Genomic DNA, 12,099 nt, shown 5'->3' on the forward strand with positions numbered 1-12,099 from the left:
ATCTTATGTCATTAAGAGGTACAAATTTTCTAAAGAACACGTCACGGTTGAATAAGTTTGGATTTAACCTAAGATCATAAAGTTAAGAAAATTTCCTTAATGATAATGATCACAAGAGTCTGCCAAATGAGGACTTCTGCCCTTCATGGTGGTTGGTACCATGTCTGTATTTTTCTACTTAACATTTTGAGTATTTTCTATGTTCTGGGCACTACTCTAAATACTTTACCTGTGGTGAGACTCGTAATTCTCAGAACAATCCCATGAAATAGAAACTATTATTCCCATTCTACAGATTAGCAAATTTAGGAAAGACGATATCAACAAATTAAGTGACCTAAATATCAAATATGATGAAGAGCAAGCATACCTCTCAAATCTCAGAACCCTGTTCAATAAATGCACTCTTATCAAAATTAGAGTTATTAACTGCAAAGTATGTCATGTTTTCTTGTATTGAGATCTTATGACTACTTCTAAAATATTTCACAGGCCTTTCCTACAATCAAGCTTTTTAAGAGTCATAACCTAGCAACAAACACTTCTCCATTCCAAAACTGAAAAGCAGACCAACTGTATAGTAAAAGCCATAATATGATGCTAATCCAGGAAAACATGTGAGAGCAGGGCTGGTTCCTACGTTATAAATGCAAACTTCAAAGTGTCTCAGCTGACCCCAATGTGCGATGCTCTACATTCATTCATCATGCATTTAATCACTGTCCATTCAATGACAATTTTTAGTGCAAATGATTAACAAGACACTATAGACAACTACCTTGCCAGACAAAGTATGGATATGGTACCTATCATTAAGGCAGTATGATTTTAGGATGGCTCCAGTCTAAAAGTCTCCTAGGCAATGCCTTAGATGTCTAAGTAACTACTTAGATTCCCTAAGTAACAATAGCTCAAGGATGAGGGAGAAAATGCCGCCATATTTCACAAATTGTACATGAAATATCATTTGCTTAAGGAAAACTGAATGGTTTCTAATACTCGGAGTTAGTAAGTTTCAGAACACTTTTATTTTAAATTTAAGGGTGCTGCTGAGGTTCATCAGTTCAGTTCAGTCACTCAGTCATGTCCGACTCTTTTCGACCCCATGGACTGCAGCATGCCAGGCTTCCCTGTCCATCACCAACTCCCGGAGCTTGCTCAAACTCATGCCCATCAACTTGGGGATGTCATCCAACCATCTCCTCCTCTGTCGTCCCTTTCTCCTCCTGCCTTCAATCTTTCCCAGCATCAGCGTCTTTTCTAATGAGTCAGTTCTTCACATCAAGTGGCCAAAGTATTAAAGCTTCAGCTTCAGCATCAGTCCTTCCAATGAATATTCAGAACTGATTTCCTTTACGATTGACTGGTTTGATCTGCTAATTTGATAAGGCAATATTCAATTTATTGAGAAGGGGAATTTATTTTATTCTGACTGCTTTCCTGACCCTGTAAAACTTAACCAGTTTTCCCAAAACGAGATTATTTTTTTTCCCCAAACGAGATTGAAACAAACAAAATTTTAATCTTAATTACAAGTGTCAGGGAAGATTTACAGCCAGTAATCAGTAATCCAAGGGCATAGCTGCCCTGCAGATCACAGAAGTCAGGACTTCTAAATCCTGCAATGCCCTGGCAAAGCAGAATTTATCTTTTAGCACCATTACAATGGGCTGCAGGAGGTAAGCCAAAAAAGTCAATCCACAGATACAATCAAACAGCTTTTGTCTGTAATGGTGCTGCAAGGTGCTTGATAAGAAGAAAAGTCTAAACTTTGATTCAATCAATATGCATGAAAGCTGTGGATGGCTGCAGAGAGGAGTGAGCCTTCAAACAGTCTGCAATCTACTCAGGGGGAGAGATGTAGAAATAACTCGAACACCAGAGCAGAGTCTTGGGGTGGGACATTACATCCTTATGGGAACAAAATCTGAAGCCAACTGCCACAGCAACACACAGTAATGGGGCCATTCATTCTGGATTATTAATACTAAGAGAAGAGGAGGAAGAGCCAGGAACACACCAGGCAATATGCCTGGAATCTGATGGGAGATTAGGACAGCACCTTGGCAGAGGGAGGGCAGGAGGACAATTCTGGGATGAGGAAAGACAGGAATGAACGCACAGGGAACTTACAGGCAAGGGCCAGCCATATGGTGAGGTACATGTAATAAGAAATGAAAGTGAAGTGTTAGTCACTCAGTCACGTCCAACTCTTTGCGACCCCATGGACTGTAGCCTGCCAGAATCCTCTGTCCATGGGATTCTCCAGGCAAGAATACTGGAGTGGGTAGCCACTCCCTTCTCCAGGGGATCTTCCTGACCCAGGGATCGAAACTGGGTCTCCTGCTCTGCAGGTGGATTCTTTACCACCTGAGCCACCAGGAAAGCCCTATGAGAAATGAAGCTCCACAGTAAAGGCAGAAAACCACCTCTAAGCAGACCACAGGGCTTTAGATTCTATTCTGCCTCAGAGGGCAGCACAGAAATGTGCTAAGATGAAGGACAACTTTGTTAGACCCAGGATCTGAGAACACTGCACTGCAGAGGTATGAAAATGGCTGGAGTGGGGCTAGGAGACCCAGAGGCAGGAAAAGGGAACCAAGAAGTGTCCACTCATCTGGGCCTGAACCAGGCAAACCCACCATGCTCTTTAAGTAACGGGAGTTGAGCAAACACTGCGGAGTTTAATTTGGGTTCTACAGTTCTCAGGCATAAAGGGCCAAGATTCGGCCCTAGCATTTCAAGCTTTTGTTTTCAACGTGGCCACACATCAAACCACCCACGGCTCTGAGCACTGACTCGCCACCTACCCACCTGGTGCCTTGGCTCAGCAGGAAAGCTCTTCTCTCTCCATTCCCATCTCTCCCTATCCTCAACATCTCTCTCTCCAAAGAATCAGAGTCCTGTGAATGTTACTTCCCTGAACAGCTCCTGACTTTCTCCATTTCTTTCTCTCTCTGCTACCACCCTCATCTCAGCCCAGGCAATGTTTGTCTGAAAAGTACAGTAGTCTCCCCTCATCCACTGTCATTCCTGGGCAGTCTTCTCTCTGTTCTCTCACTGTAGCCAGTGAGATTTTTTTATAAAAGATGCATCTCATGTTACACTCCTACTTAAACTTCTACTGTCCTTAGAATAAGCACCAAAATCTTGATCACCACCTCTAGAATCTGGCTCCTGCCTACCTAGCAGACTTCTCTTGCACCCATGTTCTAATAATATCAACTTTTTTTTTTTCAGTTTCCTAATATGCCAAGCTCCTTGCCCACTCCGGACCTCTGAATTGTTGCCCCTCTGTGTGATCTATTATACTTTACCTGAAATACCTTGACCTTCTAAATCCACAACTACTCAGCTGAAACATCACTTGCTGACACCCAGCAGTCTACCTCTATAGCCTCTTAAGTCAGTACCAACAGTCACTCCTCCACAGTACTGATTCAAAAATGTATTTAAACAATTATATAGTGAATTGGTAATTATTGGTCTACTTTCTGCTTGCCCCACTCAAATGTGACTCTACATCTTGTATCTCCAGTACACAGCCCTGAAGGGTACATAGCAAATACTTGACAAAGTCTCCATTCACTTGCTATCAACTGTAAAAAGCCTTTTCCCAAATCCCTCATCTGGAATTACTCCCCAAAGTACCCCGTCCCTTAGTGAAAACACGTTTCCAGCACCCCTCACATCACAGTGACACGTGTCCATCTGCTCCAGATGGTAAGCCACATGAAGGCAATGGCTGTTCTTTGGCTTATTCTTTTTTTTTTTTTAATTTTATTTTATTTTTAAACTTTACATAATTGTACTAGTTTTGCCAAACATCAAAATGAATCTGCCACAGGTATACATGTGTTTCTCCCCAACAACCTGTTCATAGTCAAAGAGCTCAGCAAGTACATCTATTCCTGAAAAACTGTACGTCATCAACAACTTAAAAAGTGCACCCTGGAGGGTGGGTTAGAATTACTTGTTTCTGGTTGAGCCGCCTTTTCTTTCTTAGCACTGCCGCTGCTGGAGTGGGATCGCTTCCGGATCATGGACATGAGTGATCTTTGGGAGAAAGAAAAAAGATTGACAGGAGATTAGCAGATGCCTTAAGAGCCAAGAAATAGAAGGTAGAGGTTCACAAATAATCAGTAAAAATCCAACTCTTCTCTAAGTATTTGAATATAGAACTAGAATTTAAGTAGCCTACTACTTAATAGTGGTATAGTAGTATAAGTAGCCTACTTACATTTTTAATAAATTGTGAAATTTTTCATCACTGTAAGAAAGAGAAAGATGTCCCATCTCTTTCCTGTGTAAAACCAAACTAATTACTGGAAGAAGGAGGCTGCTAAAGTGAAAGAAAGTGAAGTCGCTCAGTCGTGTCCGACTCTTTGCAACCCCAAGGACTGTAGCCTACCAGGCTCCTCGGTCCATGGAATTTTCCAGGCAAGAGTACTGGAGTGGGTTGCCATTTCCTTCTCCAGGGATCTTCCCAACCCAGGGATCAAACCCGGGTCTCCCGCATTGCAGGCAGACGTTTTACTGTCTGAGCCACCAGGGAAGACGTCCAATTACTGGAAGAAGGAAGCTGCTAACGTTATTATTAATATGATGCAGAGACATCTAAAAAGTAAAATAGATACAGAAAACCTTTCAATATCCATATTTAAAATTTAGAAACAGGTAACAGACTGGATAAGTATTTAAAGTAGTTTAGGGATATATACGTAGGCAAAAAAAAAAACTTTTAAGGTAATGAAAGGACTCAAGGGGAGGAAGGAAATAATGTAAAATTTACTTTTTTCCATTCTGTCAACTAAAAGGCAGGAGAATGAATACAGGGTCTACTTGTTAACATTCCAAAGCAGGGTAGGCTGCATGGAGGCAGGGGCTGTCACTAGTTGGGGGCTTCTCACTAGTCCGAGACCTCCCTTTAATCTCTCACGACACCATAACCACCCCACCTCTGATTCTGAGAGGAAGTTTTGGGAATGTGTATTACTGTACAAAAAGATTACAGAGCAAGATGTTATTTGTACTGCTCAGCACAGTTGTATATGTTTACATAAATGAATGAGAATAGATGTCCTTCCTTGTAAACCACCTAAGTGGATGACAGAAAGTGTGAGCTTTAAATGTCCTGTACATTTGAAGTACAAGTTGAAGACTGGTGCAGTGTCCACAAGAAAGTCATCTGTACCATTATAAAGAACTATCCGACAAGCTGGTGCTAAGACTAAAGAGAAAATAGACAGCGTGGGTTTCACAGGACAGGTAAGAAGACCAGAATAAGACATCTGGGACCAGTCAAATCTCTAGCGAAAACTGCCCCAGGTGGAAATATTCATCTTGAAATTGCTCTAGTGTTCGTCACACCCACTTTGATGGTTAATTTTGTGAGTCAACTGGACTGGGTCATAGGGTACTCAGAGATGTGCATGTATGTGTGTGTGCGTGTCTGCCTGTACGCGTGTGCACGCGCTCAATCGTGTCCGACTCTTCGTGACCCCATGGACTGTAGCCCACCAGCCATCTCTGTCCATGGGGTTCTCCAGGCAAGAATACTGGAGTGGGTAGCAATTCCCTTCTCCAGGGAATCTTCCTACCCAGGGGTGGGAGGTGGGTCTCCTACACTGCAGGCAGATTCTTTACCATCTGAGTCACCAGGGAAGCCTACTCAGATATATGGCCAAACAGTATTCTGGGTGTTTCTGTGAGGGTTCTAGTAACATCTAAACTGGTAGCCTGGGGACTTCCCTGGTGGTTCATTGGTTAAGAGCTCACCTTCCAATCCAAGTATATGGGATCCCACATGCCTCTTGGCCAAAAAACCAGAACATAAAAGCAGAAGCAATATTATAACAAATTCAATAATGACTAAAACATGGTTCATATATGTTAAAATTAAAAAAAAAAAAATTAATTGGTAGCCTGAGTAAAGTGGAACGTTCTCCCTCATGTGGGACGGGCTCCAGTCAGTTGGTAGAAGGCTTGAATACAACAAAAGGGTGAGCCTCCCCCAAATAAAGGGGATTCCCAGGTGGTGCTAGTGGTAAAGAACTCGCCTGCCAATGCAGGAGACGAAAGAGACGCGGGTTCAATCCCTGGTCGGGAAGAGCCCCTGAATGAGGGCATTTTGAAACCCACTCCAGTATTCATGCCTGGAGAATCCCATGGACAGAGGAGCCTGGTGGGCTATGGTCCACAGGGTCGTAGAGACAGACACGACTGAAGCTACTTAGCATGCACCCCTAAGTAAGATAAAATTTCTCCTGCATTGAAACTAGGACATTTGCTCTCTCTTGCCTTCTAAGTCACGAAAACTGAAACACTTCCTCTTCCCGGGTCTCCAGCCTGCTGATCTTCAACTGAAACTACACTGCAGGCTCTCCTTGGTCTCCAGCTTGCTGATTTATCCTGCAGATCCTGGGACTGGTCAGCCTCCACAGTCACATGAACCAATTACTCAGGCTACTTTCTCTTTTTATGTGTATGATGTATATGTACACATGTACACCATCCCCCACTGCTTCTCTTTCTCTGGAGAACCCTATAACCCTATACACCAATACACCCTGCTCTTTTCCCATGAGCCTGCCCTTTCATTTGGCTGCTACAAAATGACCAAGTTATGCTTTCTTCCTCTCTTATCTGTCTCCCAACCATCCTCCTGGTCAAATGAGCAGAAAGTGGGACGGAGGGGTGGAGGGCCCAATAAAGCCCCTCAAAGAAGCCACAGACCCTAGTCGTTTCTTCCCAGTTTCACTTCTATCCAGGACCTACTGCTGCTACTGCTACTGCTAAGTTGCTTCAGTCGTGTCCGACTCTGTGCAATCCCATAGACAGCAGCCCATCAGGCTCCCCTGTCCCTGGGATTCTCCAGGCAAGAACACTGGAGTGGGTTTCCATTTCCTTACATCACCTTAAAACACAGCTCATGAACAACGTTGGAAAACCTTGGGAAACTCAATACATATGCAAATATATTTGACAAGAAAATACTCCTTATCAAAAAATAAAAATCTCTTTCTACTGAGAAATTATGTCTTTGTCTTATACTATTTAAATTCATCTTAAAAGAAAAATCATTCATGTTATTCAACAAAAATTTTCTGTAATGGGCCTTACAAGAGTTTATGTTTTAGACACACATACTCGGCATTCTAGTTTCGTTTCTCAATATAACTGTAGGGTGCTCTTTGAGAAAACTCTCTATTTCAGTTATAGTTTACTTTTAATTTGAAGGGCTCTCAAGATTTCAGAGACTAAAACTTAAAGGCCAACAGTAGGATTATAATCGTTTTTTAATAGTTCCCTCTCCTCACAGACACAAGTGATCTTTCTTATCAAGCTCAAAATTCTAGACCTTAGCGAAAGATCAAAGTGATGAATTTCCTATTTTAAATGTCAAATTCAGAATATCTCCTACAGCTTTAGCGACCCAGGAGAGAAAGAATTTAAAAATACCTGAAATTCTTTCAATTGACTCTTGGATCGATCACGTGTAAAAATTATTTTGCCTTAACTACTTCAATGGCTTAAAGTGGATTATGTCATACCCTACTCAGTAAGGAAAACTAATGAGAATCTTTTTAAAAGACAGAGTTCCATTTTCATGGTCGTGTGGGAGGACCACGCTACTCATTCTATTGAGATGGATCTGCAAAGGTACAAAGTACGAATAAATGGACTCTCTGTGTGAACGGATTAAACAAATCACATGAGTTAATGAAAGGTAAAACTCTAGCAAAACTTTAAATTTCATTTGATCAAGAATAAATTACACACAAGTGGTTAACAGCATAAAATGAGGAGGTAAACTGTCACACAGCAGGTAGGTTGTCTTATGTACATGGATGGTAGACTGAAGAACCACAAAAGAGGCAGAATTTGACTCGAGATGTCCTGGGGTGTATTGTGCTTAGCTCAGGCTCCTTGGCATCATCAAGTGACCTCTGGCTCAGAAAAAGCAAATTTTTGTCCGCATATGTGATTTCCTGCTGCAAGAATTTAAACATAATTTCTTTTAATGGAATGTAACTCACTCAGCATTATTAAAGGTTTAAATATGAGGTTAAGGAGTTAAAAATAATTATACTTTTAGTTTAATAAGAGCTGTAAGGTTTTTATTAGTTCAGTATTTTTATTTTTTTAAATAACAAACTGTAGCTTTTCAAATTAGTGAGAGAAAAACATAAAAACATTCTGGAGAAGCTCAAAATTCCTTGATCTTCTGGTTAAAGGGTAAAAGAAAATCCTAATGACATGGACTGAAAGTTTAAAACTGAGGTGTCAAAAAAAGTTTTTTTATGTCTAGCTCCTCAGCTTGGAACATCCACATGAAACCGGAATATCTATAAGAAGAACCCTGTAGGCCACAAGATGTCTTTGACAGGTATTAAGAACCCTAAATATATTACAAGAGATGGGCTTCCCTGGTGGCTCAGTGGTAAAAAAAAAAAAAAAAATCCACCAGGAGATGGTTGATCCCTGGATTGGGGAGATCCCTTGGAGAAGGAAATGGCAACCTGCTCTAGTTTCCTGCCTGGGAAATCCCATGAAAGAGGAGCCTAGAGGGCTACAGTCCATGGGGTTGCAGTCGGACACGACTTAGCAGCTAAACAACAACAATATATTATAAGAAGGGAATGATACACTGGCCTTCAGAAAATTCTCTGAAACACCTGTTAATATCTTTCAAACATTTTACCCGTGTCTAATGATGCATTCTAAACCAGTATTTTTTAAAAAGGATACCAATAACATAAACTTCAGTTTCTCTGACAAGGACTATCATTTGAGGTAGAGCCATCTTCCTGGATGTGCTTACCGGATAGGATTGGGGGGAGGAGGGGGAGGAGGTGGGGGTGGAGGAGGTGGTGGCGGAGGTACTGAATTCTCAGACTGGTTCACCCGTTTCTGGAGTTCATCAACTGCACAGAGAGCAAGCATTCAGAAAAAACAGATGAAATAAGCAACTTAGCACCTTATATACATATAAAGGGAAAAAAATCACCTGTTCAAAATCACATTCTTTTACTAGGGCAAAGTTAGAAATTCCAGTATGAAGTTACACAACCTTTTAAGCTTTTTATCATCAGTGAGAGAGACCTTATATACATTACCAAAAAATTACCATGTTTTTGCTATATGTACAAACTATGGAAAAGGAAAAAAAATCAAGACAATGGCTGGATGGGTGGGAAGTAAGGACTGAGTAGGCTGAAGAAATATTTGTTAAGAATGGAATATGCCACCCAAACACTAAGAAATTGTTAATATTTGACTTTTAAAGTGTATAGACCAAGAACTGAATTAATTTTAAAGATGACATTTAGTAATGAATTTTAATAGCATACTTTCCTCCTCCACTTAATCTCCTTCAAAGCTGCAAATCCTAGAGTTCATCATTTTAACCAGACTCAAACTCTCAAATGTCTAACTCAGAAACTTTTTGTTCTTTTGAAAAGCATTCTGGAAATACAATTTATTCATTCAATTCATTCAAGCCATTAATAAAACAAGTACTTACTAAGCTCCAACAATGTGAAAAGAGCCTGTGCTTGGTGCTGTTTAAGACATAGTTCCTGACTGCCAGAAAACTCAATTTAAATTTATAGCACAGATGTGAATACCTCTAATTGAGCTCTCATGGGCTACAGGTACTGTTCTCAGGAAAAGCTCTCCCTCTATGCAGTCATTTTACTTTCCATGACTAACTGTACTCCAGTGACCTGTCCATTTGTTTTTATTGACAGCATTTAAATAAGCAGGGTAGGCAAGGTTCTCCAACACCAAGTATTCTCTAGTTATTTCATATACATGTGTCTATTTCTCTAAAGGGAATCTGATATCCTCGTGGACAATAAAGTATGGTTTCTTTTCTTCTATATTTCTTACAGCACCCCAGGGTACTGGGTATGGCTGAGCATATACACAGCAGACAAAAAGAATGAACTACTTCTTAATTTTAGATAAATTAAAAAAAATAAATTGTAGTTCATTTTCATTGTGGATTAGAAAGCACTGAATATTTTTTAAAGAAAAAAAAAGCCTACTTGATTCTTCGGTACAGATTTCAAAATTCTAGTATAAAATTAACCAAAAATATCTGAAGTGAATATTGAAGCTGTTATAAAGGGAACAACCTGACTCCTTAAATTACTTACTTTCCAACAGAAACTTATTATTTATCCCTGTGTAGTAATCTAACTCACACATTCCTGTTAAGCCTTCTAGACCTGAATGAATACATCATTTAAGTACCCCCTGCTGTTTTAAAGATTTTTCGATTTAATATACATATTGTTCCCCATTTTTATTGATAGGCGTGATATTGAAAGCATTATTTCATGTGTATAATTAGACATCGAAGATAAAGGTAGTATGAACCTGAAAAGCTTCTTTTTTAAAAATACACCCTAAAATGGACAAAATAAGTACTCAATGAACACTCATCTCTGAAGCCCTGAGAAACGCTGAAGTTTTGGTCTTCCCATATTAATTGTATCTCTGTCTCTTAATTCTGTATGTGATGCTCATAAAAGCTCTGAGTCCAAAAAGTAAGTCTAAATATTTGTGAATCATCTCATTACAGTGATCGTTCTACTTAACTACAATAGTCAGAAATGAGGGAATTTAAAAGAAAGCTTGGAATTTTTCTATAGAATTCAGAGCATTCAGTAAATGTACTAGCCATGAAAGATTCACATTTTAATACTAAGACATAATAGCCTACTCAATGTTTTTACCGGAATGCTTTAAATTTCTAGCTTTCTCCTCAGAATTCTGGTATTTCAATTCCAGTTCTTTTTTATCTTCTTCGAGAAGCTCCAGTTGCTGTTTGAGACTGTGTATCTCCTTGTGGAAAGTTTCATTCTGTAGTTGCTCTTCTAGTTCTTTGACCTATAAATTATAAATAGACTTTTATACAGTGATAATAGTTTTTCCTTTGTCAAGGAAAACAAGGGGAAAAACAAACATTTCTCTTTTACTTTGCATTTCAGAGCAAAGAGATTCCAATTCATCTTAATCACACCAATCCTGGGATACAGATAATACTGGGCCTTCCCTGGGGGCTCGTTGGTAAAGAATCTGCCTGCAATGTAGGAGACTGCCTACAATACAGAAGGCGTGGGTTCGATCCCTGGATCAGGAAGAGTCCCTGGAAAAGGAAATGGCAATCTACTCTAGAATTCTTGCCTGGGAAATTCCATAGACAGAGGAACCTGACAGGCTACAGTCCATGGAGTCCCAAGAGTTGGACACGATTTAGCAAGTAAGCCCTCACCACTACCACCACAGATAATACTTATATTATCAGTGATGTGATTCTTTTAAATTTATTGGAGACTTATATCCCAGAAAATTTAGTTTTTAATATTCATATAAGTAAAAAATTCATTTAAAACAGATTAACACTTCTATGCCCATTTCAAAAGAAAAACTCAGGTAATATTAAAAGGAGTCCTAGTGAGACAATTTGGTAGCAACAAAAACCATAAAAAAAAAGAAAGGAAGGAAAGTCCCTTTGATTCAGTAATATTACTTCTAGAACTTGTTTTAGAGAAGTAGACAGGTGTTCAAATACATTCATTAGAGCATTCTCTGCAACAAGGAAATTTTGGAAATAAGCTACATTGTCCACCAATATTATTGATTTAATAAATTACAGTGTTCATTAAGTGAAATATCAATACTACGCAAAAATTTTAAATCACATACCTCACTATACACTGACATAGAAAGATGTTAATATATTACCAATGGAAAAAAACCAGGTTGTAGAACAATATGCTTGCAATGATCCCATTTAAACTATATTCATAAAACTATATATTTACCTAAAGTTTGGATATGTACCAAAATATGGAATTTTTAATTAATCTTAGTTTTCTGTTTTAGCTTTTTCTGTATTTTTAAGATTTCCTTATTATAATAATAAAAACAACACACTTGTGTTTTAAAGATTGCTGAATTTGCAAGCGAACTTATAGACAGGTAAGAAATATTTTCCAACCACGAACCTGAAAGATTATCCAGAATAACAGTACAGTAAAATAGGTTTAGAAGTACTGATTGCTCTAATTTCATTTATAACTTATA

The 12,099-nt window shown here is 39.3% G+C and overlaps 1 protein-coding gene across 3 annotated transcripts in view; it reads right to left on the reverse strand.

Moving 5' to 3' along the window:
* The window catches only part of SHTN1 (shootin 1), a 110,070-nt gene that overhangs the window by 34,603 nt on the left and 63,368 nt on the right, over positions 1-12,099 (reverse strand). For all 3 annotated transcript variants that reach the window (XM_055559842.1, XM_055559844.1, XM_055559843.1), the window contains exons 10-12: positions 10,746-10,899; positions 8,825-8,927; positions 3,974-4,056 (exon numbers count right to left, since the gene is read on the reverse strand). In XM_055559842.1, the coding sequence (XP_055415817.1) occupies positions 3,974-4,056; positions 8,825-8,927; positions 10,746-10,899 (340 nt within the window). The remainder of the gene's footprint in view (positions 1-3,973; positions 4,057-8,824; positions 8,928-10,745; positions 10,900-12,099) is intronic.

Source organism: Bubalus kerabau, chromosome 22, assembly GCF_029407905.1.
Source record: "Bubalus kerabau isolate K-KA32 ecotype Philippines breed swamp buffalo chromosome 22, PCC_UOA_SB_1v2, whole genome shotgun sequence".
Lineage (NCBI taxonomy): Eukaryota > Metazoa > Chordata > Mammalia > Artiodactyla > Bovidae > Bubalus > Bubalus kerabau.